At 43.6% G+C, this 27,087-nt stretch overlaps 3 protein-coding genes across 3 annotated transcripts in view; all 3 read right to left on the minus strand.

Moving 5' to 3' along the window:
* Positions 1 to 4,722: 4,722 nt before the first annotated feature.
* On the minus strand, positions 4,723 to 7,189 carry C9H1orf52 (chromosome 9 C1orf52 homolog). Its single transcript, XM_059854153.1, has 3 exons — positions 6,913 to 7,189; positions 6,616 to 6,823; positions 4,723 to 5,420 (listed from the first exon to the last, which is right to left on the minus strand). Exons 1-3 carry the CDS (start codon positions 7,168 to 7,170, stop codon positions 5,332 to 5,334), a joined length of 555 nt encoding a protein of 184 aa, XP_059710136.1. The 5' UTR covers positions 7,171 to 7,189; the 3' UTR covers positions 4,723 to 5,331.
* A 1,371-nt stretch (positions 7,190 to 8,560) lies between these two features.
* Positions 8,561 to 14,483, minus strand: BCL10 (BCL10 immune signaling adaptor). Its single transcript, XM_059854155.1, has 3 exons — positions 14,338 to 14,483; positions 11,945 to 12,233; positions 8,561 to 10,897 (listed from the first exon to the last, which is right to left on the minus strand). Exons 1-3 carry the CDS (start codon positions 14,419 to 14,421, stop codon positions 10,530 to 10,532), a joined length of 741 nt encoding a protein of 246 aa, XP_059710138.1. The 5' UTR covers positions 14,422 to 14,483; the 3' UTR covers positions 8,561 to 10,529.
* Positions 14,484 to 18,198: 3,715 nt separating this feature from the next.
* The window catches only part of DDAH1 (dimethylarginine dimethylaminohydrolase 1), a 57,695-nt gene continuing 48,806 nt past the window's right edge, over positions 18,199 to 27,087 (minus strand). Inside the window, exons 5-6 of the mRNA XM_059854156.1 lie at positions 22,987 to 23,130; positions 18,199 to 22,752 (exon numbers count right to left, since the gene is read on the minus strand). Of these exons, the coding sequence (XP_059710139.1) occupies positions 22,636 to 22,752; positions 22,987 to 23,130 (261 nt within the window). The 3' untranslated portion in view covers positions 18,199 to 22,635. The remainder of the gene's footprint in view (positions 22,753 to 22,986; positions 23,131 to 27,087) is intronic.

The raw sequence follows: 27,087 nt of genomic DNA on the forward strand, positions 1-27,087 counted from the left end.
AAGAAAGTAAACATAATAGATGTGCACTGTTTCAAAAGACACTTAACCAAGCATTAGAAAGAAAATTAGAAGGGAGTTGGGTTCTGTAGAGTGGAGCTGAGCTGCAGATGATCCAACAGGCTCTGTGCCAGCAGTAACAAAAGCGCTCTCTGCTGGAGCTGCACAGCTGGAAAACCTGCAACAGCCTTTACAGAGATACTTTAAAAAGAGTAAGTTTTCAAGGGGGAAGCAGTATTTCATAACGATTGCCAAAGATCATGGTGACACAGCTGCCAGACATACAGGTTCTTTACAAGGATCCCAGAGCCATGCATAAATGTTCCTGTGAGAACAAGCCACTAATGGTAAGCAAACCTTAGATGTTGTACAAACCCACTATTCCTAAAATGCCTATTAAAACAGTATGTTTTGAACTAGTCCTTGCCATTACCAACCTTGTAACTGCATTAAATAATGCAACTCTGAATCATTTCAGAGAATGTATAAGCTCTTAGTCTCACAAAATACAATTTTATCAGTCCTAAGGAAGGGATTACCACAGAAAGCGATACATTTCTAGATCAGAAGCCTAAGAGAGAAACTTTTTTGTGTGTGTAAAACAAACCCCTTCTTTAGGTCTTCATTAAGTAGTAGTGATCCTTCCTGCAACAGAAGTGAAATTAGCCTCTCACATTACCTCAGAACACCCCTCACCAGTGTCAGAGAAGTTACTTTTATAACAAAACTGGACCATGTTCTGTTTCCAACAGAAAGACTCCCCAGTGACTTTTGCTGTGAGCCTGTTGCTGGCAGGGTTGTTTGTTTGTGTGGTTTGGTTTGAGGAGAGTGTGTTAATCCTCCCCTGAAGTGCTGTGGTTTAGGTTTAATGCCCCATTACACTTTCCTGGGGTTACCCTGTATTAATCCTGTATGTTTTTGTATCAGTCCATCTACAGCAAGAAACATATGGTGGGAGAAGTTATGGAAAGGGATGGAAAATCAGGGTTTGCTCCAGAGAACAAGTTTACTTTGTTAGAGGACAAGAAAATACAGAGTTCTTGTGCTGCTGCTCACAGCTACAGCAAAGCAAATATATCTTTGTCTTCTGAAGCTACCAAGACTAAAGCATTCTAAAGATGAAGACCACTTCATCTTCTAAATGAAGAGCCCTGATAAAATTATTTGATAAGGACTAAAAATGCTTATCTCCATTCATTGAATTCATTGCATTCTTACATCAACAGAGCCCCACAGGCACAGGCTTCCCTGAAAATTCCTGCTTTTTTCAGAAGTGCCCTGAAGAAAACAGTTCAAAAGAACCAGCAGCACAAACCCATTCCAATCTCTGCTGTGACTCTGCCTTCCAGCCCCAAACAATCTTTGCACATTTCTAACAGTGACACAAATTCTGCAGACTCCTCTGAAGATGATGTTCCTTTTGGTCTGATACTCTCAGCATAAAGAACTAGCTCACTGCAATCTTTATCCCTCCATTATTCCTGCTATTTATTGGTTCCTGATTATATGACTTTTAAACTTTTAGAAAGCAGCCCACTGCTACCAACATATTTGTCCCAGAACAGAACTCCTCCCTGAGCTTCCTGTGTCTCACAGGAAGCCTCCTGTGCAATGAAAAGTGAGTATTTCTTCTCAGCAGTTTTTTGTATTCTGCCAACATTTTGTTGTACAGAAATCCTGCTTCTGCTTCAGTCCTGACATTCTGAGACAGCCACAGCCTGCCCAGCTAATCACTGCCTCTTGCTATATCATTTGTTGAACTTCACCTCAGTCAGTGCAGCCAGAAAATGCCTTTGGCAGTAACAGAATCAGATTTCTTAGCAAGGTGCCTCTGTTTGCTCAAGGGTTTTCTAATCACATCTTAGGCTACTGTTTTTGAGAATTCTTTTCCTCTGTAACATTTGCCCTCCTGTGAATTACACAGAGGTTGGCACCTCCTCCTGAGCATGCCTGGACAGCCATTCCCACTCAGCTGCTGCAAGAGCAACTGGCCTGTCAGCAGTGCCCCTCTGTAGGGCACTGGTACCACCATGCCTGTGCCCAGGCCTGAGGGTCCTGGGGTTTGTCCAGCTATTGGGAAAACAACCTTTCAGATATTTCCAGTCTAACAAGGAATTGTGGCTGTCCTTAAAAAACATTTCTCAAAATGGGAATGCTGCACAGCTGTAGCCATTGCCAGGGTCCCTTTCACCTGGTACAACCATTTATCCTACAAGAACACAGAGTTCATCTCTAATCATTTTCCATGCTTTTAAGACAGTCCTGCACTGTTCTCACATCCAACCCACACCCAAAGCAAAAGCACAAACATCTGTGACCAGTGGCCAAAGGGGCTTGGATAAAATGAGCAAACTAACACATTAACAGGAACAAGAACCTTTCAAGCCTGAAAAGAAAAAGACTGAAAGCATTACATCTTTTTGTCCTGATTCTCTTAAGATTAGCAAGCTGGCAAAGGAGCTTCCTGTCACCAGACTGAGTCAGACTATACAGCTTCTCCTTCTCTCCAGTGATAAAAACCCCTCTTCCTGTGCTGACTCCAGGTTCATAATAAATTGTTCTTTATGGAACACACGACATTTCTCTGGACTTACTTTCATATTGGCTGCAGTAAGCTTATCACAAATTATTTGTTAACAAATCAGCACTTTAAGAGCAGTAGTCTGCACCAAGAACAGGAACAGCACAGTAACAGAGGGATGCTTTGCTACAACCTCCCTGCCAGCTCTCCTGGGAAGGAGCACTGCCTGCCATTACCCTCACCATTATCTTTACTTTTATACTGAGATGAATTCTTCTTTTCCAAATCACCCTGCATCTCTGGGAAAGCCAAGTACTGCAGCTGCTATTGTGCCAGCACCTGAAGCATTGCAATGTGCTCACTGCAAATTAATTACATTCCAGACACTATTTTTCTGATTTTGACAAATTTTTAAGAGAATTTCCTCAAATCAAACCTGTCTGCAATTTTACTGCCTTTTTTCCCCAATACACATAATGATTGTAATCAAATTTGATTATCATAAAAACAGTAGAATGATGAGTTAATAGAGCACTAATTTTCAGAGGCAATCTTCCCCATTTGTCAGCAAGGGTGTATGTTCCCTCTCACTGTCTTCCCTTGAAAGACAATCCAGGATAAACTGTTCTAAAGTCAGAGATTTTCTGAACATCTGAGCTACCAGTTTAAGTTTAGTTGGTGTTTACTCACATTTCACAGTGCCTGATGTGCCGACAAAGTTTCATTATTAGCTGCCCAAACCTGAAGAAAACTTTTAAGTCTGTTTCTTGAAGTCTTTTGAGTTGCTTCAGAAGCTGCAGCATTGTACTACTTCTCTTATCTCTGAAGCATCTCTACCAAAAAAACTTCCAGTTACAGAACTAATCTATCCAAATAATTCAGCTTCACACAGGCTCTCACAACCTTGTTTCAGATGTCTTACTTCAGAAAAAGGCAAAGAGTTTTTTGTGCCATTTCTCCTGAACAGGGAAGCTGCCACAGTCTCTGCTTACCATGAAGATTCCCTCAACCTGCAAAAAATATAATTAATTGTTCTTTCCCCAGGCTAGACATGCTGGCTTTCTCCTTGGAAAGTGAGTATCAGATGGTGTTAACTTCAAGAAAACTGGATACTACGTATATCATATGGTCTGAAAACAAAGGGAGCAATTGGCAGGATAACTTCCTCAGCTGTCCTGTGGAATAGCAAAAAATAAATGGACAAAAGCCTCCTTGGTTACAGCAGTCATGGCAATGCATCTTATTTCCAGAGCTGGTGACATTAACCTTCAGCTGTAACACTCTTCAAGGAGCACTGCACTAGCAAGCACAACTACTGGAAGACTCAAAAATGCAGATGGAGTATTTTGAGAAACCCTACAGAGAGCTGGCACTCCATAAGCTTTGCCATGACAGTATCCCTCATCCAGCAGCTTGCTAGGACAGTGGCCGGTACCTGGGTTTTGCACTAGGAAAGGTGGCACAGGGAGCCCTCAGCTGTGTCAGGTATCAGAGATTTGGCCCCACAGCCTGTGAAACTGGCAAGGAGCAGTTGTAGTCTGCAGGTAGACAAGGATCCAGAGAAAGCATTATCACACTGCCAAGGCTAGAATTGCATAACTTCTTAACTTCATATATTCACTGCAAATGAATACACTTTTCTATATATTGAGGTTAAAAAAAAATCTCTTAAAATCACTTAAAAAATATTAACACCATATTAGCACATATGTATATAGAATCTGTTCTGCCAAAGTAAAGCTAGTCCAAGACAGAAGGAAAATAGAAAACAAAAATTTTTACATTAACAATTTAATTACATGAACCTCTATTAGCAGGCACTAATCTCACTGCAGATTTACTAAGGCACAGAATCTTTATCTGAAAATATACAGCAACCTTTTCTCCAATCCAGTACAAGTTGGTACCAGCATATACAGACCCAAAACCCCATTCAGCAGCATACCACAAATGCAACATATACTGGCTAGCACTTTGAGAAGACTACCAACTGTTTGTACTGAAATAAATACAATTTGGCAGCAGACTCTATCACAGCTTTGTCATAATTTTTGTCCACATAAATATCTTGATTCTATTTTCTGTTTCAGGAAGGACACATTACATGCTTCAATTCTCCCTCCATCAACTGGTCTCATGTTTCAGTGATGAAGATCCCATAACATCAGAATAATTATAAAATATTAAACTCAATTTCAGGTCCATTTTTTCAGTTTGTAGTTCTGTATTTATTTAAACAAAAAAGCCCTGAGGAATCTGTTAAGTCACATATCAGTGAATGGCATATAATACAGAATTCATTGCTCCTATTTCACCCAGCATGCAATGCAATATTTATACCACAGATGTTTTCAAATGTAGTTTTATTCCAGTGACTATTTGCATCTATACATATATTTAAAAACAACATTATGTGAACATATCACAGTACCTAAAAAATCTTTAGTATATACTCCTTTATAAAAGGTTTTGACACAATGGAAAAGTCAGTCCAGAAAAACGCATGTTACCAGGGTCCTTGATAAACAAAATACTGTGAAGCCCTGTAACCTGCACGAGCACAAGTATCCATGGCAATGGATCTTTCATCTAAATCCTTGTTTCAAATAAACAGGTTTAAATTTTGTTCAGTAAACAAGTTCTACCACAACACTGTCCATTTAATTTTGTGCTTTCCGAAAGGCAAGCATACTACAGAAATAAAATTCCCTATCCAAGAGAGAAATGCAGTAAACACGTATTTGTTTCCCATTCCAGCAGAGGAATCCAAGTTCCTTGAAATTCTCATTATGTCTAAATCCAAAACACCCTGCTTATACCTTCTTCTTCTTCTTCTTTGCCTGTTCTCCAGACTCTACTTTACGTTTCTTAGCAGAAGCTGGTTCATCATCTTTTTCACCATCTTTAAATAAAAGAAAGAGTTAATCAAAGTCAGCAAAGCCAGTTTTTTCTCTTAAACACCATCCTGTCTCAGAACAACTGACTTAACCACATCTGAGATAGCTGGAAAAAAGACATTGCAGCACTAACTGACAACATCCTCATTTTTGGAATGCAGACAATATGTGTACAAAACAGGAATGGTCACTTCTTATTACTGCCACAAACCACTGCAGGTAACTAAAAAGAGGCTTTATGCTACTGTACAGTACCTGTTCTAAAACAAAATTATTATTTGACTAGCTAATAGAAACAGCTAGAAAATGACATTTTTGAAGCAGGAAATAATGTCAAGATTCATTAACGTTTTATCTTCTTCCTTTGGATGAAGGCTGACTAAGAGAAATGCATGGACGGGGAAACATAGAACACATGCAGAAAGACATAAAAACTGCTACTGGGAAAGAACACCCAGAACCAAAAAACAGGCAAGACAGCAAAAAAATCCTTCTTTCAGAAAAGCTTTGTTGACAACTTTACCAATGAATGAAAACATTACTGTGTGTTCTGAAAGCTCAGAATTTCTTCTTCTGGTTCTGTTCTCTTGGTTATTGCTGGCTATTCTCTTTCTCCAGCAATTAAAAAAAACAAATCCTCCCACCTATCAAATATTTCTTTACTTCCTAAATTACTATTACAGCTTGTATCATCATAGAGAGTGAAGAGGATAGTAAGTATTTTCTTCAGTAATCCGTCCCACAGACATCCTATTTGATTCCTCTTTTGGACCCCGAGTTTTGCAAACGTTATAGAAATAATCTGACCTACATCTACTACTACAACATCTCAGTGTAAAGCACCTGAAGCTTTTACACCACCTTCTGTTTAATAACACCATGACTGAACCCGTTGGTTTCATAGAACTACAGTGCCACAGACTCTGATGCTTCCCTGCTAATGACAGAGGGGAGGAGGAGCAGAGGGACTGCTCGAGGGTCTGTGTTGAATCCAGGAAAGCCAAACCACCGGCACTGCAGCCCACCCACCCCTGCGGCCAGAGCGCTCTGCCCTTGGGCAGCGGCGGAGCAGGAGAAGCCAGCAGAGCTTCCTCCGGGCCCAGGGCACGCAGGGCAGCCTCCCTCCCGCCCGGCCGGCCGGGCTCCGGCAGCGCACACAGCCTCCCGTGCGAGGCACGGCCGCCTCGCCCAGGGCCTCACCCGACTCCAGGGGCTCCTGCTCCTCGTCCGGCAGGAACTTGGCTTTGCCGGCCTGGCGGGGCGCGTCGTCGCCATTGTCCTCGTAGATGTTGGACCACTTTATGGCCATGTCGAGGGTGGGGGCCGGCGGCGGCGGCTTCTCGGGCGGGCTGTAGGTCTCCGGCGGGGGCACGGCGTTGCTCCTCCACACCTTGAACTCCCTGGGAGGCTGCGGGAGAGAGCAGAGCGCCCGTCACGGCGGCTCGGGGGCCCGCGGCGGCCCCGGCGCCGCCTCGGTTCACCCCGCGCCCCACGCACCTCCTCGGGCGCCCGCAGGACGCGGCTCTCCCAGTCGATCTCCTTGTTGAGAGGGTTGTAGAGGAAGGCGGGCGGCTGCGACACCCGACGGAAGAGCTCGTCGGGCGGCGGCAGCCGCGGCCGCCCCGGGGTGCCCCCCGAGGCCGCGCCGTCTCCGGCCGGGCGCTCGTCGGGCTGCGGCTCTTCGGGCTCCGAGTCGGAGCTGGAGCTGCCGTAGGCCGCGAAATAGCCCAGCGGGTCCTCCCCCTCCGCCGCCATGGCGGGGCCGCGCCTCGCACCGCCCGCGGAAACCGCGCCCGCGCCGAGGGTTCCGGCCCGCGGCTGCCGCCGGCCCGGGGCCCGCGCGGGGCTGGCGGAGCGGAGCCGCGGCAGGCGCGGGGGCGGTGCCGCAGGGCGCTGCGGGCTCCCGCCGGAGCCGGGGCGCTTCCCTTCGAGTGACCAGACACCGAAAATCAGACACGAAACTGAGCCAACCCTCCTTTCTCCCTTTTCACACCTGCAGGCCTAAGCGGGGGGAAAACACGTTTTCCTTAATGTCCGACCACCGGCTAACCTGTGGCAGACACAGCGCTAAACATCACTGCTCCAGGTCACAGCGCTGATCGTCACTGCTCCAGGAGATATCTTAACCAAAAGATTTTTCAAATTTGTTGGACCAAGTTTGTACTAGACCTCCCTTGTGATTGACTCATACACACATTACTGCATCAGCTAAAATACTGGTGCTGTTCAAAAGGGATGAAGCCGGGGCAGGGCAGGCTGAGGTTGGGTATCAGGAAAAGCTTTTTCACCCAGAGGGTGTTTGGGCACTGGGACAGGCTCCCCAGGGCAGTGGTCACAGCACCAGGCTGCCAGAGTTGAGGAAGGGTTTGGACAACACTCAGGCACAGGCTGTGACTCCTGGGAATGTCCTGTGCAGGGCTGGGAATTGGACTTGAGGGTCTTCATGAGTCCCTTCCAACTCAGCATATTTTATGATTCTGTGTTCAGATTACTTCTACTACCAGAAGCAGGATAAGATCTGAGGAAAGGGTTTTGGTTATTCTATGTCCACTTCCTTTACTGTAAAGATACTAAACCATATCCAGCTGATCTCTCGTAATCAATACTATGTCATTATTTTGAAGTAAGCCCTATACACAAAGTACAATGAAAACAACCACTGAAGTGAGACACCACAGTGCCTGCAGCATTTGCAAATCCCTTTTTAAGTCATGCTTCTCAGCACTCAAAGTTTTTGTTTCTCCCCTGCTATTAATAAAAATCTTTATTTAAGAATGAAATCAAGATATGCGTGGTTGGAAGCAACTCTTCTCACATCCGTAGGAAGTTGAGCAATAGAGTCATTTGAAAAAAAGCAAAAATCAGGTTAGTAATAGTAGTCACAAACTGCAGAAACTACTTAAGCAGCAGAGCTGTTATTTCACATGCATGTTTTCCTTACAGACTGCTCTTGAGTGCAGTCCTACCAGCACAGGCGTTTCACATTAAGTCAGTCTTTCCACCAGAGACAAACTTCTCTAAAAAGACAAGGAGAACAAAAGCCTCCCTCACACACAAAACCAAAACCACACATCAAGGTAATGGCATGAACTGCTCTTGCAACCTGTACCTCTTAAAAACGAGAGGCAGACAGAAAACCAGGCAATTATACAAAAGAATTTATTCCAAAAGTTGTGATAAAAATACATTTTAAAAATGCACATTATAGACATTTGGAAAGACAATACATTCACTCAAGGTCTCAGGTTTGTAGGCTCCACTGGGAGTGGCCCCTGCAGGCTGCACACTGCACGGGGCAGGATGGGGAGCAGCAAGGCAGCCTCCACACTGAGCTGGTGCATTTTCTCTGTTAAGGCCAACCCTGCTCACGCTCTTCTCTTTACAAGAACCCAGGAAGGGACTCAAGCCTAAGCCCAGCTCTTTAAGTGGTTCCAGTGGGCATTTAGACAAATCACTTTCTAGATGTCCCAAGTACCTGCAACTACAATTCAAGTTAATGGAAGAGAGGGAGTTCATCCTATCCTTAATTTCATGTTAAAGAGCAAAGTTTGGCTTGCATATTTAGGCACTTAATTTCCAGAGTGCCATCTCATCTAAGCAGTTCCACTGAAAAGCATTTTCACTGTCTGGACAGTAGATGATTGCCAATGTAGACAAGAAAAACAAGGATTTTAATAATCACATCTTTCTCACATGTAAGATGTTCATATACTCTGGATGGAGTGTAGTTGAACATTGCCTTTGATTTTAATCTACTTCCAAAACCAGAATAATAGTGAAAACATTTATAGAGACTATACTGAAGTCCTGCAGGTGGCCTGTCTCCACAAAAGGAGAACAGTTTAGTAATATTACCCTGGTGTGCATGGGAATGGCATTCCATGGCTATACACAGTATGAGAGCCAAAATCATTTAGGACTTTAAATACAAACCTACCCTTTGATATACTGAAAACACCCCATCCCTTTAAAGTGTAGTACTGCAGAACACAGCTGTACACATGTCAAATTAAGAATCCACCAGGTCATTTTGAAATTATTACAGGCACCTGCACAAAAGGTAGGCTACAATTCGAGTATGAGAGGAATTCAGTATGTTACGTGGTGTCAAAAAATGAGAACCTTCCCATGCTGAAACAGTTTAAAATGCATGTGACTCTAAACAACTTGAAATGTAAACCTGTCTGTCTGCTTTGAAGAGGAGGTATTTGAAGCGCCATATATCAAAGAGTCCTTCAGGTATAGATACTTTTGTGTCACACAGCTTCTCCTCCACTTCCCTAGTGGGACAAAGCATACAAGATTTGTTCCTTAATAGTATCCTACAATAATGTTTTCTTACAGCCCTCACAATGCCTTAGAGCAGTTTACATTCCTTTTCCAGTACTAAAGAGAATTTATATTTAAAGTGCATCTCAAATCAGGAATCTTTAACTAATATACAAGAAGAATACACTGAAGCCTGCAGAAGTGTATTTGTGATACTGATGCTTTTTGATGTACCAGTAGGACAAAGTTCACACAAGGAACAAACTCCTTGCTAATAAGCATGATTTGGCCAGATTTGTGAGGTTTTTTGCAAATGGAGCAGCACACATATACATGGAGAGCAGAATTTATCCTTGGGAGAAACACTTAACTTGGTAAATGAGTTTAAGCTTTTTGGTAAGTAAGCTTAAGTTTTTAGTTCAGATTTTTTTCCATACTCAGTACTTTTCCTAACCATCTTTCCCAGTTCATCCATCACAGAAACATTAAGAAAAGCTGATTTGTTAGTTTCTGCAGAAAGAAAAAACCCATTTGTTCTACAAGTCCAGCTAAAGCATCTGCTGGTGTGAAATCTTATACACTAAATGTGAAATCTTATACACATTGGTTTAAAAAACAAACATTTGTTGGTGTAACACCACAGTATTTTGTACAAAGCTCCCTAAAGACAAAACAAACAAAACAAGTCAAGCAGCACCAGCATCACACAATTACAAAATTAGAACAGAAATTGCATAGATTATTTCCTCCAATTTTCCTAACAGTTTGAAAACATTTTTTAGCCTTTATGAGCCATCCCACAAAGTTTCAGTACCATTTGGATGAACAGATGAAAGTCACTGCCTTCACTGTGGCTGAACAGAACGTGATCTTAAAGGCAAAAAGCAATTGTCACTTGAACTAGTACATGGCTCCTGCTGGTCTGACTGGAGCTCTGGGGGCAGTGGGGGTGCACCAGGGTCTCCAGGCCCTGGGAGGGTGGCTGAGAAAACACTGCACTGTGAATTCCCCATCTCTGCAATTGGCAAATTCATTGAATGAAGAGAGACAGCAGACACAAATGCAGCGGTGCTATAATCTTCTTCTGGGTGATGTATCTGGGTAGATTCTTTGTCTTTTGTTTTATCCAGAAAATTAGATTCATCAGAAAATGATCTAGAAAGATTATTTGTTCCTCCATACAGTGAGGTCATACAGGTACTGCAGCTTAAACCTAAGACAAAAAAACAGATACTGGATTTAATTACAGTATGAGGACATCTTAAACTGTGCTCTGATTTAATATCAGTAAGACTGTCAAAAATCAACTGTGCATATTTTTAACAGACTAACCCTTCATCTCACCTGTGACATCCAGAATTCCTGACAAATTAAAAAACAAACATGCAGGTTATCTCGGCTGATATGAATAGTTTCTCCGTATTCAGTACCAGACAGTACTTGACAAAGATGCACTGTAACTTAAAGTTCATTTTAGAAAGTCACTTTAGCCCTTTGGCCCAACTTTTAAAAATTTTTCTCACTGTGTTCTTCAAACTTTTAAGAGCTTCACCTGCTGGTTTTGTTCCAAAGTGGACAGCATTTGAAGTCTATTTTACCTGAAGCCAGAGCAAACCTCAGGCCCTTCTCCTCTATGGTTAGAACATACTTCTTCATTCTCTATTTGCCTTTTGACAGGCGTGGAAGGGGAAGTAACACTTTTGGTGTAGAAAGCCTATGCTTTCTTTCTTTGCCTTAAGCTATGGGTACACAGAGTCACTTCAAGGTTTGGATGTCAACAAAACCTCTAAGCCTGTATGGAAAAACACACACATGTATTTACAGTGTCTGCTTGAAACCTGTGGCATTGAAGGCATACAGGGAACTCCCCTCAAGCTGCATTTGCTAGCATATCTTCTGCTGAGGCACAAAGTTTAACTAAACCAGAGCATCCTGCCCCTGCAGCAAATAGCTTGAAGAGAAATACAAGATGGAAGATAACCATCCATTTTTGTAAAGTAAAACTGAAATGTGAAGACAGATTTATCCATCATAACAATACAACAGGGTTTTTTTTTGCCACTTGTTATTTATGATGGATGTGTTCAGATAGTAAAAAGGAAAAGCCAGGATACATGCACTAGGATCTTAAACACAAACCAGTAATATTTCCAAACATGTTGTTCCAAATATCAGAGGAAGACTTTAGTTTTGGATTTGAATTTTGCAGACCCTCCAAACAAAACCTATGTCTTACACAGCATTATTAAAAATTTGTTACCTTTAAGAGCTTCAAGCTTTTCATTTTTGACTTTTAGCACTACATCAGTTATCTTTTGTAACAGGAAGTTTTGTGTTCTTTCTCGTCTGATAGATTCAATCAAAGTATCTAGTCCCTTTGGATTTTCTGCTAAGTAGTCCAATAACTTCCCAGTTTTCTTCCTGCTGGAAGATCGAGCAGAAATTTCTTCTGTGTCCTCCCTAGTGAGTATTTTCTTGGAACGCAGGTAATCAAAGTGTCTCTCAGCTATGATCTTATCACACAGGTAAGGGCGCATCCTTTCTAAAGCCTGAAAAACAAAGCAAACTACTCTTAGCCAACATTTCAAATTATTTAGAAGCCTGTCGTTGGAACCTATATGATTTTGATGCAGGTTAGCAAAAGAATTTTTAAGGCTGCCTCTGTGTTACTTGGTTGAGATTTTTCTCATTGTGAAATTTTTTTTTAAAAAACGGTTCTCTAATTATTACTTTCATTAACTCTTTGGACTCAGGAGATCCAATGCTTGTTAAGAAATATGGTGACTACTTATAGAAATTGTGATTACATAAGGTCTGAGGTTAGCACACTTCAAAACAGTCAAGTAAAAATGAAATTACAGCAAACAGTACCTACTCACTTTGTCTACAAATACACCCATTTTCACTGATCATCTGATTGCCACGTTTCCATACCGTTGTATCCTTGAGCCACAACTCCAAAATACTGCAGCTGTCGTTTTCTGTACATTGAGCAAAAGCAGCCTCAAAGCAACAGCATGAATATACTAACAATTCAAATGGTCTGTAAATAAACCCATTTATTTAGAAAATTTAAACTATTTATTTACACTATTGACAGGTTCAACAAATTACTGACATCCAAAATACATGCACTTTCATCCATAAACGTATGTACTCTCAACAACATTAGTGGCTGCTTTTTGTCTTTTGTAAGCCTATTCTATTATATGAGTGATTTTATATGGCTCACCCTCATCCTTCTCAGCTCTTAACTGCAAGACTCCAGACTTTCTATCTCCTCCCCCAGACAAGCTTGCCCAGACCAAGATGTCCCTGCCAGTTTTAGCTTCCTGAGGTGTGATGTCCCCTGTCACACACAGTGCTTCTGCTAACACAGCACCCTGGCTTGCAGAGATCCCACTGAAGTTACCTGAACAGCTCTGAGAGAGCCAAGTCAGTGGTGAAGCCACAACATTTAAAATCTGAATGCAGAAGCTCTAAAGTCAGATTTATGGGACTGCATTTTGAAAATAAAAGGAATGTTATTTGCTTCTACCTATGATTTCCATCCTTTCTCCTCCAAGTGCTACGGGAGGACCTGTATGGTTAAGGGCTGAAGTGATAATCGTGCACTTCTGCGAGATGCAGCCGTGGGTTCAGTCACTGACCCAGACTAACATACCTGTCATGTTACACCTAGAGTGTCTGACTCAAGTAGCTTTCATCCTTTTTTGGTGTAACTACCCAATGCCACCTATTGCAGTATTACCCTGTGGAAACGAGTACTAGCTTGAAAACATGTCTCACAGAACTATGACAAAGCATTTAAAGGAAATCACATAAGCATAAAGCTAGAAAGAAACAAAAACCAAACTGCAAGCAGTCTTCACTGTACTTTAAAAGAATATAAAAAAACCCCAATGAATCAAACATAAGATACTGAAAATTGCAGACAGAACCATGGATAGGCAATAAATAAGTGATAAACTGATTTTACTTTTTTTTTTTTTAATTAAGCAATCACTTTTTGTGGTTGGTTAGTACATTGCTTCCCAGTCTCACGCTGAGGTAAATTAATCCAGAATGAATCAGGATGAAGTCTTCCCTGAGATTCCAGACATCAGCGAACAAGTATAGGGGAAAACTCAAGAAAATAGAGAACAATAAGCTTCAATAAAAAACACCTAAGTATACTTAACGAAGATATCCACGCTTTCTAAGAAAGACTTTTACTGGCACCAGGAGCAGCACACACATTTTCAGCCATGCTCTGGGTACCACGTTACTCCTCCCGTCTGCTGCCTCCTGCGCTCCACGGCGGCGCAGGCACCGGGAGGCCCGAGCCCTGCAGCCCTGCCCCAGCAGCGCAGGCCCCGGCAGGGCGGCCGGCAGCGGCACACAGCACGGCCGGGGCGCGGGGCGAGCTCCGGGCCCGGGATCCGCGAGTTATGATCAGCCTCACGCCGGGGAACCCCGGAGGGCAGAGCCGTGCTCGAGATTCCCCGCCGCCTTCCCGGGCGCGCCGCCGGGCCGGGCCGGTCCCGTCCCTGCCGCAGCCCCCGCGCCGCGTCCCCCCGCCCGCTCCCACAGCGCTTCCGCTCCCCCGCCCGCGCACGGGCCCCACTCGCCGCTCCGCGCCCGGCCCCTGCGCCCGGCCCGCCCGCCACTTACATCCTTCTTCACCTCCGCCATCTCGTCCTCCGTCAGCGGCCGCCCCACGCCGCCCGAGCTCGACCACGACCCCGAGCCCTCCATGGCGGAACCCTCGGCGGCGCCGCTGGGGAAACCCGCGCGGGGCGGCGCTTCCGTCCGGGCTCCGCCCCCGCCCGCCTCCGCCAATGGGCGCTCAGGGATGGCGCTCCGCCCCGCCCAAGCTGGGACAGACCGCAGCCCCGCCCCCACCCCCCCAATGGGCACTCAGGGCCTGCGCTACGCACCGCCCCCAGCCCGCCCGCCAATGGGCGCTCAGGACCGGCGCTCCGCCCCGGCCCCGTACAGTGGCGTGTGCGCGCCGGCGGCCGCGGGGGCGCGCGCGGGGCAGTGCCAGTCCCTCAGGCCGGGCGGTCGCGGGGCGCTGCGCGCCGGGACTCGGGCTGGAGCTGCCCCTGCCCCTCGCCGGGCCTCCCGGGACGTGTGGCAACCCCTGCGCTAAAGCGCCTTGAGCGTGCGGAGCGGTGTCGGGGCCCGCGGCTCGTGCGGGTGCTGGCACGAGTGACAGCGGCTTGCGGTGCCGGGCGCCCGCCGGTGTCGGGGCCTGGCGCTGTTCAAAAGCCCCTCCGTGCACAGGGTCGTGCTCCAAGGCAGCAGCAGAGGGAGCCGCTGCCCCGCCGGGACACGGCGCCGCCTTCCCAGGGATAGGGAGCGCTGAACTTCAGCAGTCGGTGCTTTTACAGCTGGCACGGGTGGAAGTGGGGCTGCTGATGTACTCCTAAAATTGCCCTTTCAGCAGATAAACATGAACATAAGTTTAGAAGAAGCGATCAACACTGAGGTTTTCTGTCCGTAAGGAAAACCTTATGCAAAACTGTAAAAGTAACTTTATGGTAGTTTTACAGTTTTGCAAAGTCTTTGATTGACACACTTTGTTAATGCAATAGTACTTGAAATATTAATTGTGACAGTATCTATTTTACAGTGCTAGCAGTTCCAGCTTTAACATAAACTCGAAGATCCTCCCCAGAACACTTGAAAAATAAAGGACCAGGCACCTGGTGACAGGGCCGATTTCTGCAGAGCTGGATGTTAAAATCAGGGCCAATCCCCAAACTGTTGCCAGCCAGCTCCGTTCCCTGCCACTGCTGGGAAGGCCCCTCTGGCCAGTGAAAACTCTCTCAGGCAGCCCTGGTTGCTGCTCATTTGGGGGCACACCTGCCCACAGCCCATGGCCTCCTGTTATTCCCACCCCCAGAAGCCTTTCTTTGCATTTGAATTTCTCAAAGCTGTGTATCTCTGCAAAGTAACCTATTTTTCTCCCATTTTCCTGCTCAGAGAGCTGCAGGGCTGACCATTTTTTCCCAAGTTCAAGTGCCTACATCGATCCTCCCTAATCTGTGCTATGCACCCAAATACATGGAAAGCTTTCAGCTCCTCTGATGCTTCCTGAGAGAACTGATTGTGGCACTTCTGAAAAAGAGCCAGGCATCTTCCCAGCCCCTGACTCCCACCCTTATTACATCACATGCCCTTCAGTTTTTCCTCTTCAAGGTGAATTATATTGTGGACTTTGCTGGCTCCATACAACACTGCTGATAAAAACACCTATCATGCATTCTGGATTTAGAGTATTTGTTAATAACCTTGCTCAGCAAGAGGTGCAGTTCAAAGCCATGTGATGTCTGGAAGGTTAGGCTGCTGATTCCTGAACTGTGTGGGAGACAAACTGGAACGATTTCACTTCAGCAGTCAGGAAGAGAGCATGTGCCTAGCGAATACAAGAACAGAATATATTTTAGCAGACTTAATGCCAAAACACCCTAGCAGGATTTAATGGTCCAGGCAGCAGGAAGAAGGCTACTCTCTGCACGAAACTCATTTCAGGAGAGTAACAGCCACTCCATGTTCAGAAGTGAGCCTCAAAGTAGAGTGAGTCAGGGATCATTTCCTTCAAGGCAGCTGGAAAGATTTTGGACATTGCATTGTATGAGCATGTAGATATGTAATGTCCATCTAGTATAAATTTCTAGACTGAATTTCCAAAATAAATTTTGAAAACTGTTTACAACCCAGGGGTTTTTACAAAACTCCCTGTGAAGGTGAAGAAAATGTTGTAACACTGTCACAGCGCCTAAGAGGTCAGTCAGCTTTTTCAGAGCTGTGACTGGCTCCAGGCTTTCTTCCCCTTCTGCCCTCATTGACCAAGCCCTCTCCAGGCAGTGTGTCCTTTCTGCTGAGCAGGGGCCTCTCCCTGGAAGTTTCATGTGCTCCCATCCCATTCTCCTGATCCTTGCTCAGGGCTCTGGTCTGGGTTCCCAGGACAAGCCCCTTCTGGAGCTGGCAGGACAGCCCAGCCATTGTGAGAGCTGTGGGACTCTACAGCTCAATTCCTTAGGAGGGAGGAGGAGGAAGCTGCCAAACAGAGAGAAGGGAAGGAGTTTGGTTTAGTTACAGATCAAGGGCCCTTCCCAAACTCAACAAATACCTGCAGCACCCAGTGGCATGTTTCAGCTACTAAACCACAGCAATAAACCTACAGGTCATGAATTTTTGAGGGTGGGATCCCAGAATGTCTGGGCTTTATGATGCAGGAGACAGTGACTGATGTTTTTAAGCAGCAGATACTTAGAGTACACTCAAATGCAAAAGTCTCTACTTGATGAAGTAATATCCTACAGCTAAGTTTTGCAAAGAACACCCCTTGTTAAATTACTATGATTTTGCTCTTTTCAGCTTTGATATTCTATGAGAAACTTCTTAATGTGGCAAGTGGGTGGGGCTTGTTTATATTTTCTTATTTTTAATCATTGCCATTAAACAAATTCAAGTAAATTGGTACCAGCTCTCTCCTGTAGACATGAGTACATATGTAAATGAAATAGTTTAAGATATTAATTGCATCACACTAAATGTATTCACATTAGGCACAGCACTGATTTAAATATATTAGTTCAAAATAATACTTTTAACCAATGTTGTAAAATCAGTATAAAGGCTGTATTTAGATCCTTTGTCCCTGCTTCTCTGGCAAGGAGAATAATAGATGATAGTTTGTTTAAAGTCCTATTATACTAGCAAAATACAGTTTGAAAGTAATGTCATTATTTTGCTACAGTTTATTAAGGAATTCTTACTCTGTTAAATTATCTTGGGTTTCTTAAAAAGCTGGAAAAACAATAGTGAGGCCTTAAACCACTGACTCCTGGGCTGCCAGGAGATGGCACTGATGGCCCACGAGCCCTTGCACAAGCACCCATGATGGAGCCCAGAGGAACTGCAGGGTCACCCTGCTCCTGGATGCCAGCACTGAGCCCTGCTGGCATTAGAGCCCAAGGTGCGAGCAGAGAGCAGCCCCAGGAGCAGCTTGCAGCACACAACAGGAAGTATTTAGATATAACACATGCAGTTATCTGTCAGGTTACCTCAAAGCAATGTCTGGAGTGCAGTCACCTCTCCTGAGATTGTGGGGGAGAAAAGACACAGGAGCTGCGTGAATAATTTAACCATAATGGGAATGCCACTAAACCTTTGTAGTTTCACCTTTTGTAAGTTACAGTAAATGCAGGCACTACAGAGAAGCAAACATACTGTACTATGCTAACATCTGTTTTGTTACCTTGGACAACAATAAAATTAATCATGACCACAGGCAGTGTCTCCTGTCTACACGTTACTCCTAAATGTCGAGTCCAAAATTATAATCTGTTTTTAAAGAGTCAAGATTTCCCCCAACAGAATTAAGGGTTTTAGTGCTAATGTCTATAATTGGCTTTACTTCTAGGTATGTAAAAGCTTGGAAATAAAAAGACAGCATGAAACACTATTAAATTAAATACATACACTTTCAGTTCCAAAAGAAGAAGCACGAACTGCACAGGGTATGGTGCAACTGACACTTTATTCCTTCATGATGGAGATATATAGTACTGAAACTGCAAGAGTCACAAAAAAAAATTAAATCAAAGTGCAAACCTCTATTAGAACTGATTATGGAATGTATTGATGTTTTTGGCACAAAAAGTGGGGAATTATATACTGCAACAAGATTAAGTTTAATGAATGTAATGCTTCTGTGCTCAGTAGTCACATTTGTGCACTGCAGAACAATACAATGTAAAACAGTGGCTAACACGATTCACATACAACTCCATACAACTTACATCACACGTCCAGTTAAAACTTCTCTGAAAATACATGAGGTCCACTGATACTTTGTTCACAATCACTTAACAATTACCATTGTTTAAGCAGGCTTATCTTTTCAGCTTCCTTATTGATAAAAGCAAAAATAGACAATCTTAAATAGTAAATTATCTTCCTCAAATGGTTCCATGTGGATGTTGATGTTTTCTATTAATTTGGCTCTGACTTCATTGATAAAACATATATGAAGCTGAACAAAATCAAAAGCTCTTTCTTCCCATATTTTCCAATTTGCTGTGAACAAACAGCATTCTGTATACTGGCTTTTTGTTTTCAAAACTGGACATAGTGGTGCCTATGAGCTCTATTCCTATCACATGGAAATCTCCAAAAAAAAAAAAATCAGAGCATAGCTTCACACAGTGGCATCTATTTAAAACTGAATATTAGCATGGTAAACACAAAAATACATAAATGGAAGAATTCAAGTTTATCTTATAAGGTACAGTATGCATTCACATTTTCATTACAGAGAGAGACACTGTATTCACATTCTGTTGAAAAAAGAAACCCACATATCACACGTCTCCCTAAACTCTTAGCAAAGATAACATCCATGAAATACCTATAATGCACATTCTGGCTCTTTCATTTCAACTGAGCTAAACTGATTGCTGAAAGGAAAAATCCTTTGATGAGTAATTCAAGCCCCATTGCTGAGCTGTTACCACAAGAACTTCTGTAGGGGTCTGCTCTGTCACACAGCCTGACAGTTGTTATCAAGAGTTTTATGTGGGCAACTATCAGTGTTCAGTGTCTCATCTCCTTTTTTGGTTTGGGATTTTATTTTATTATTTATATTAATCAAGGATGATGATTTACATCAGGCATCTGAGAAATGTTCTGGTGACAAAATGTACAGGACATGCATTAGATGCACATGTGTCACTGCAGAAATGTCCTCACAACTGAATTCTTTGTTTGGGCAACAGAAAAATAAACAGCAAACAGCAAGAACAAGAAGCATTTGGCATGATTTTAGTTCTTAGTACCATACTGCAAATACGTAAACTGAAGTGTTCATAATATTTTTCTTTCTAATGCCAGAATGAAGATTAACAGGAGAAGCTGTGAGGTGAGGGTGATCCCACTAACCAGCTTGGGTAACTTTTGGCATCAGACTAAGATGTAATTTAGAGCATCTATGTTAAGAGGCTGTGATTCCTACTGTGGCCAAGAGAGAGAAAGCAGGTGTGGTTTTAGAGCACCTCAATTTTGTGCCTGAAGTTAGACAGTTTGAATACAACAACTGAAGGAATTCAGATCCCTCAGCTGCTCCCTTGCTTTCTGTATACCAAAATGCAGCCCTGAAACCAAAGAAATCTAAATGGCAAGAGATGAAAAACCACCCTCTCTGTCTACATAGCTGTTTCTCAGCTCTGAAATCCCAACTCCTTCTCTCCCTCCCCTAGGGAACCAGGAGAATTCACTGTCACACATTCTACAGCTTTCAAGGACACAGGGTAACAGCAGTGTCACCAGAAATGGTTCTTTTTTTTCTGGAGAATTCTTAAAAAGAGGAGTCACCCTTCTTACCCTCTGGATCTACAGCTCCTGCTGACTGTCATCCTTCTAGCTCAAAAGTTGCTCCGACCCAAAGCATATCCCTCAGTTTTTCCTCTCTCCTGGCACCTACTCCAGGAGGGAGTGAGCTTAGGATAGTCCATCATGGCTTGGGATACTGTGGAGTGAACAGTGAAGAAGGAGAAGTGAAGAAAAAGACTCAAGTAAGAACTGAGGCAAGAAGGTAAAATCACTTGGGATAAAATGAGAAAAGTGCTCATCATGCCTTGATGAGCAAACTAGAAATGAGAGTCTGAGGAAGAAGACAGGTGAGAGGTGAGAGAGGGTGGAGGAAGAAAAAAGCCAAAACCAGCACTACAGAAATATTTAACAATAAATAAAATTGAAATCCTACAGCCTAACTCTCCCAGTGTAGCTGGATGCTCTGGCTCCCTAGCAAGAGGAGGGAAGAGGGACTGAAGGACATGGATGGGGGCCAGGCTGCAGGAGGTACATGGACAAGTCAGGGTGGGGGGTGCTCTTTCAGCTTTGACAGCTCCCACGGCTGCACAGGTTTTTAACAGAGCTGCCTGTAGGAGCTCAATACTGCAGGGCCACTTTTGGCACAAAATCTGTTTAGTGTCAGGTTATTTTGAAATTTGTGATACTTTATCAAATATTTAAAAAGCACCAAGGGAAGGCAGAAAAAGATTCCCCACTGCAACATTTACATCCTGAGAGCCTGATCACCTGGCTCAGGTTTAAATAATGGTGCATGGGAATGCAAGAGACAAAGAGGGAACATTAGGATCACCCTTTGGGACAGGAGAGTCATAAAGAGGAAAAAACTCCCCACTTGCTGTTTGGCTGGCCTTTGGGCCATGTTCTTTACACATACAATAGATTCACTCATCACTGCTCTCTTCCCCACTATACCTCATGTCATCACAACCAACAGAGCACCCATGAAGCATCAGGTGTGCTCTGGCAGCTGCCAGGAGGTTTTCCTCTCATTACCACTGAGATGCAGTGTGAGATGTGCCAGAGAGAACCTACAAGTATGAGTACTTTTGTTTCCTCCCTTACGGCTGCACAAAACAGCACACAGGTTTCCAAAGGATATCCCAGTGGGCATTTGATTAATTCTGTTTGCTTTCCTGCAGACCACATTGCCCAAGCCCTCTCACTCACTTCCTACTGTACCTCAGCAACACATCACAAGTGGTTCAGGAAAGGTGGAGGAGATGTCTAGGAAGCTGATAACGTGGTCAGACTATTTGTCAGTCTCTGGAGAGTTCCCACTGCTGCCTCTGTTTGGGAATTGCTCCCATCCTTAGTTTACAAATGATTTAACAAGAAGCATGTGAATACAATGGTGTGTGCTTCACTTTGCAGTGGTGAACAAAAAAAAACCCCATGACTCAGTGGGTAAACATGTTGAGGAATTTGCTACAAAAATTATATTTGCCTTAACTGAATACCACAGTGAATATTCATGCCACTAAAAAAAAAAAATAAGATGGTTATTGTTCCAAGGAAAACTGTCCCAAGGGCAGATAAAGAAAAAATTACAATCTTCCAGGAAAAAAATAGCTTCCCTTATTCATGGGCATAATCCAGGAATAGCTGTCCTTCAACTCCTTCTATCACCCTTTTCTTTTGAATTTTGCTAGTAAGTGGCCTCCAAATGAACAGAAAACAGAAAAGACAAACAATTTTTAAGATGTAAACAAAGACATTTAACTCCCCCATACTTTAGATTTCTTTTGCACCTCTGCATTTAATTTTTGTGGTCCAGAGGCTTCCTGGGATCTGGCCTTTTTAAAAACTCTTCTCCTATTCTCACCACATTGAAAGTCATGATCTTAGCAGGAAACTGGGACCTGAATTGCAGGAGACAACTTGTGTGGCTGCACTACTCTCTTCTGTCATTCAGGTTTCCCAGGCAGTCATTGCCCTTGAACGCTCCCATCAGAGGAAGCTTTTCCAAAGCTGGTACCTGGTGTCTGAAATGGATTCCAGCCACAACTCTGCCCAGCAGCAGCAGCAGCAGCACTGTGATGTGGCCAGGACAGTGAGCACAATCCACTGCCCACTGTCCCAGCTAGTGTATGGAAAGCTTCCCTGCCACACAAGGTTCATGGGCCCACTGAGTTTTCTTCAGTCCCCCTAATACTTTGCACCACTGAAAGTAGAAGACTGAGGAAGGAAAAACACATGTAGAGCAAGGAAGCAAGAGAAAAGAAGACAGAAGGGAAGAGTGTAAAGACAACAGAGGTGCTTGAAATATTGAGAATTAGCCGAGTTTCATGAAATTTTCACACAGATATGTTAAATCACTAAAGCTAAGGGTTAGCCATTATAATTGTCTTCTGCTAGCCCATGGGACTAACTTACTTCAGAGTTACGTGCTCCCAACAAACCCTACATCCACCTTAAATACCATCTGCAAGGACATAATAAAAATTCACAATGCAAAAAATCTGTAAACAAGGGTTAGTAGCACAGTGGTACAGTAGATTGTCAATAAAAACAATAAAAGTGTGGATACAGATTCATCTACCTTGTGTGTAACATTATTGCCAGTTACAAGGAAGGGACTCTGTAAACTCATAATTCTGAAGCTTTGTTAATAAGCACAGAGCAACAGGTGAGTAACCCATCTACTTTCGCCAGTTCTGTGGCAGCTATTGGGATCAGCATGTGGTCCTTCAGCTTTTCAAATACCTATTCAGGAAAAAAAATGTAAGGGAAAAATCATTACACTTTACACCTCTGTTTCCCCCAAGTATTTACAGAACGAACGGACACGGATTTGCCAGCAGGTGCCAAGCCATCCCATCACTGTTAATCAACAGGAACATTCACAGTGCACGTGGCCTTCTGGCTGTGGCACTCACACCCATCCCACTGCAGCAAGGGAGCTGCTGGGCCTGGCTGGCAGCCTGGGGTGGCTCTCACCTTGGCACTCTCCGGGTACTCCTCAGGGGCTCGGTGCAGCAGGACGTGGCCCTTGCTGGGAATGTTTAAGTAGATGCAGTTTGCTGCGGCATCGTCAGGCACTGTCAGCTTGTCGTAGCGGTGGTCGCTCATCTGTTGCATGGTCTGCCAGGAGACAAAGTGCAGCTATTTAGATCAAACACATTAGCAGTCCCAAAGTAATGGGAGAACAGAATCTTCAGAAACAGCTAATTGTGATTGCCAAGGCAGTCAAGGGCCATTTTGCTATGCAGAAAGTACAGATAGTTCCTTTTATCTCTGCCTTTGCGGAAGAATCTACTAAACCTAACTGAAAGGAGCAGTAGAAAACCTTCGTGCAATGGATCTTGCAAGCAGCAGGGTTAAGCAGGGCACTTGGTAAGCATCCTCTGTGGGGTCTTTTCCTTGAGGACTGCACACTGAGTATGCAAAACTGCTCCTGACACTGATTGAGACTATAGGTGCTCAGCACCTATAAAAAAAAAGCGACCATTGTTCAGCATTTATGTAATGAGTATGAATTAAACCAAACAGGACAGGAATGGTTCCCAGCTTGGATATCAGCCCAATCTTAATTCTTTTCAAGGACCTCTGTTCTGCCTTGCAGGCAGTTACTCTTTCACTAAGCACCTGTGCTGGGGAGCGAGCAGGCACGTCTGTGCTAATCCTCGTTCCCAGGGGGACAGCACAATGCCCGCCTTGCAACAGGAGAGCTGCTAGCCTGCAGAGGTTTGGGGTATAAATATAAGGCTCATACACAAATGTAGACCTTGGCTGGCTGGAATTTCAGAGACAGAGACTCTCAGGACACGACAAGCATGCAATCTCATGTTTTGGATCAGATCCATTTTAGTAAGGATGGGAAAAGCCTGAAGACAAGATGCCTGATTCCCAATTGTAGCATTCCAGCTTTACACCAGCTTCAGCCTCACAGAGACCAAGAATAACACAGACCTGAACAAGGCTCAAAGTCCAAAACTTTGGTCCTACTGAAAGCCTAAGCAAATTGCAATTGTTTCCATTTCTCCTCCAGCCCACCTCTGTTCCCACATACATGCAAAGATGCAAAGAGAAAGAAAAGGCTTTTTTTTCAGCTTAAAATATTCACACTAATATTATCTTTAGAAAAACCTGGTCTTTTGTTAAAAACATCTTTCAACTAAATTCCCTTCTCAAGGAGAACCCAGAGATTTACATCACACAGCAGAAAGCAGACTTCAATTTTAGGCACAGTTAAGTTTGTCATTAAGTTGCTTCCAAGGTCACTAATCTGTACTACTTCTCATTCATTCAAGAAATACTACATGTAGCTGATTCATAACAGGGTCTACACAACATACTGGGAAGCAACAAAGAACTCATGCTTGCCCACACCTATGGTAAGTAATTCCTTTATAGGTCTGCATTTTTCATGTTCTAGCCTGAGTCATCCACATCCCGTGGAGAAAACAAAACTCTCTACAAAGAATGCCATGCATTCTTGAGGAAGTGTTATCAGATTGTCATTTCTTGTTCCTTCTCATGTTATGAAACTCTCCCAGGTTCCCAAGGACACATCTATCTCCATAAAAGGTTAATGTGTTTCTCTGGGCAAAAATCCTTGCACCTTTACTTCACCAGATGTAATTTTGTGTTTTCATATGCTTAGCACTGTTGATTTTCTTTTTTATAATTTTATTTCTGTTATGTTGCCAAGATGAGTTTTATTCTGCTTTCCTTGATGTTGCAGATGTCCTGCACCTAGTGTGGCTCTTCTACTTGGTAATCAGAGTCAGCAGACATGTCCTCTATCTGCAGCTTCCCTTTTCCTTCCTATACAATGTTTTTAGATCTTCCCTAAGGAAACATTTATTAAATCTGCACTAAAATACATGTATCAGTAGAAGAAATGCCACTGTGTCTGGATTTCACTAAGCTCCCAAGCAGTCGTTCTTTCTCCACTCTTTGTTGGAAACGGAATTCTGATATTGTAGGTTTTCTGTAGGAACATCAGAAAAACTACGAAATGCTTCCATATGAAATTATTTCACAGAAAAACTGTGAAATGCTTCCATATGAAATGATGAAAGAATTCTTAAGCAAAAGGGTAAAGACAAGTCTCCCATTCATTTGCTTCTGCAAAATGCTGAAGTGGGAAGTACACCAGCAAGCAGAAAAAAAGGACAAGTGGCAGGGCTCTAGTGCCTCAAGGACCAGCTTTGGGGAGCCCAGGAGATGATGCCAATGGCATGTTAAAAGGATTGTTTCCAATATTAAAAAGCACACAAACGGTGGCTGAATTAGTTCAGAAACATATCAGAAAACCTGAGTGAGAAAGTGAGACCAAGCAGCACAGGAGTTTGAAGACACAGCTGTGATAGTGGGACTGGGATCTCAGCTAGCTGGAACAACACCACAAGAAAGCTTTTATTACTAACTGGAGGTTTGACAACACAAGATTACTCTCTTCCTCAGCTCTTAAGATAAAAAGGAAATCATATTTGCAAGCTTTCATCGCTGTTGTAACTACGCCTGACTGTTGCAGTAAAATTTCAAAAACCACTTACTTGAGAGAGTGCCCAGGCAATAACACCCCAAACCTGCCCCACAGGGAGGCTTTGGATGCAGCAGAAATGCACCAATACGACACAATCAGGGCACTTTGCAGACCCATGTGGTTTTCTGTATTTCTATTATGTGAAGTCATTAAGTACATGTGCCTGGCCAGATTGACTCCAGGGCAGAGAAAAGGAGATAAAAGCAAGGTCCTTTGATTGTATTTTCTATCAGATACATCCCAAAATATGATGCATTTATAGAGGGCTGGCTTTCTGTCCACAAACGTACAACCAGCTATGTTAAGAGCCAGGCACTTCCCGTGTGCCTAGTTTTTCTGGGAATTTTCTTCAGCCTAAAGAGGGTAATTTTTACTGCACATTCTCTCAGCCCTTAGTCATGCTTTCCTTATGTTGAAGTCATCCACATAGCCTAAAATGCCTTCTCTATAGTTTTTTTACAGTGTGTCCTCAGACAACTGAGGTAATGGATAAGCTAAATAATCCTAACTATGAGGCAGCATTATACACGAAGGAAAAAAGTGTACGCGTTTCGGGTCCATTATCTCTGACAGAACTAAGATGACTGCATGCACTTTTAAAAGAGGCCAAGCCTAGCTACAAATGTTCCCCCCTCCATGAGGAAGGCCCCAGTCTGAGCTCTGCTGCCTACTCACTCTGGGACCTACTCACATCCAGATTGCTGCAGGACGGAGAGCGACCAAACCCACCTGCAATGCACATTTTTATCTCCAGCTCCCCACAAGCAAAACCAAACATACACTGAATGTTCCTCTTGCTAACAGGGCATTGAGCACCACACTAAAATTGCCTGTGTGATGCTGACAGAGCAGCCCAGATTTCCAGGGTTTGATGTCTGTATTGATTAGCCACTGTTTTCCTGACTGCCAACACTTAAAAGAAAAATAAACCTAAGCTCAAGTGGAGTGTATGTAACCCTCCAGCATGGGATCACTCCCTCACCAGCTTTCAGCTATCCTTTCTTAAATCCTTCAAGTCAAAATACTCTTAAAAGAAAACTAGTCACATCAAAACTATTTAAGATCTTTTTTCTATCCCACCTCTTTTCCTTCTTTCCAAGCACATTAAACTTTAGCCCGTTTGACACTGATGCTTAAGCAACCTTTGGCCTGGGATCCAAGAGAATGAAAAGTGTGAGAAAAGATTACACTATGTCAAGGTTTCACCCACAATGACAAAAATGAAGTATTTTTATGGAGCAGGGCAACTAAAACTGCTGAGAAGAATAACAGCAATAGGCAGGCACATGGGCCCAGGCTGGATGGGAGTTTGGAAGGTCAACATGTTTCTTTCCTCCTTGGAGGAAAGACCACTCATCTGGGAACAATGTCAGGCAATGCCATTATGCAGCAAAGGCAAAAGATGAGGACAAGCACCTGACCAGTCCACTGCCATCTGGAGGGACAGCTGAGAAAGGTAAATTAGTGCTTGCTACCTGGAAAATACTGCTAATTGCCAAATATGCTTTTTTAAAATTCTCACAACACCCAGAAGAGCTTCTGTTTTA

Source organism: Haemorhous mexicanus, chromosome 9, assembly GCF_027477595.1.
Source record: "Haemorhous mexicanus isolate bHaeMex1 chromosome 9, bHaeMex1.pri, whole genome shotgun sequence".
In the NCBI taxonomy this organism is placed as follows: Eukaryota; Metazoa; Chordata; class Aves; order Passeriformes; family Fringillidae; genus Haemorhous; species Haemorhous mexicanus.

Bases quoted from the DNA above. Each gene is read 5' to 3' on its own strand.
- C9H1orf52 (XM_059854153.1), bottom strand. From the start codon at position 7,170: ATGGCGGCGGAGGGGGAGGACCCGCTGGGCTATTTCGCGGCCTACGGC. The intron at 6,824-6,912 runs GTGCGTGGGGCG...TCTCTCCCGCAG, and splicing joins TCCTGCGGGCGCCCGAGGAG to CCTCCCAGGGAGTTCAAGGT. The intron at 5,421-6,615 runs GTGAGGCCCTGG...TTTTATTTAAAG, and splicing joins GCAGGAGCCCCTGGAGTCGG to ATGGTGAAAAAGATGATGAA.
- BCL10 (XM_059854155.1), bottom strand. From the start codon at position 14,421: ATGGAGGGCTCGGGGTCGTGGTCGAGCTCGGGCGGCGTGGGGCGGCCG. The intron at 12,234-14,337 runs GTAAGTGGCGGG...TTTGTTTTTCAG, and splicing joins TGGCGGAGGTGAAGAAGGAT to GCTTTAGAAAGGATGCGCCC. The intron at 10,898-11,944 runs GTAACAAATTTT...TTTTTGTCTTAG, and splicing joins AAAGCTTGAAGCTCTTAAAG to GTTTAAGCTGCAGTACCTGT.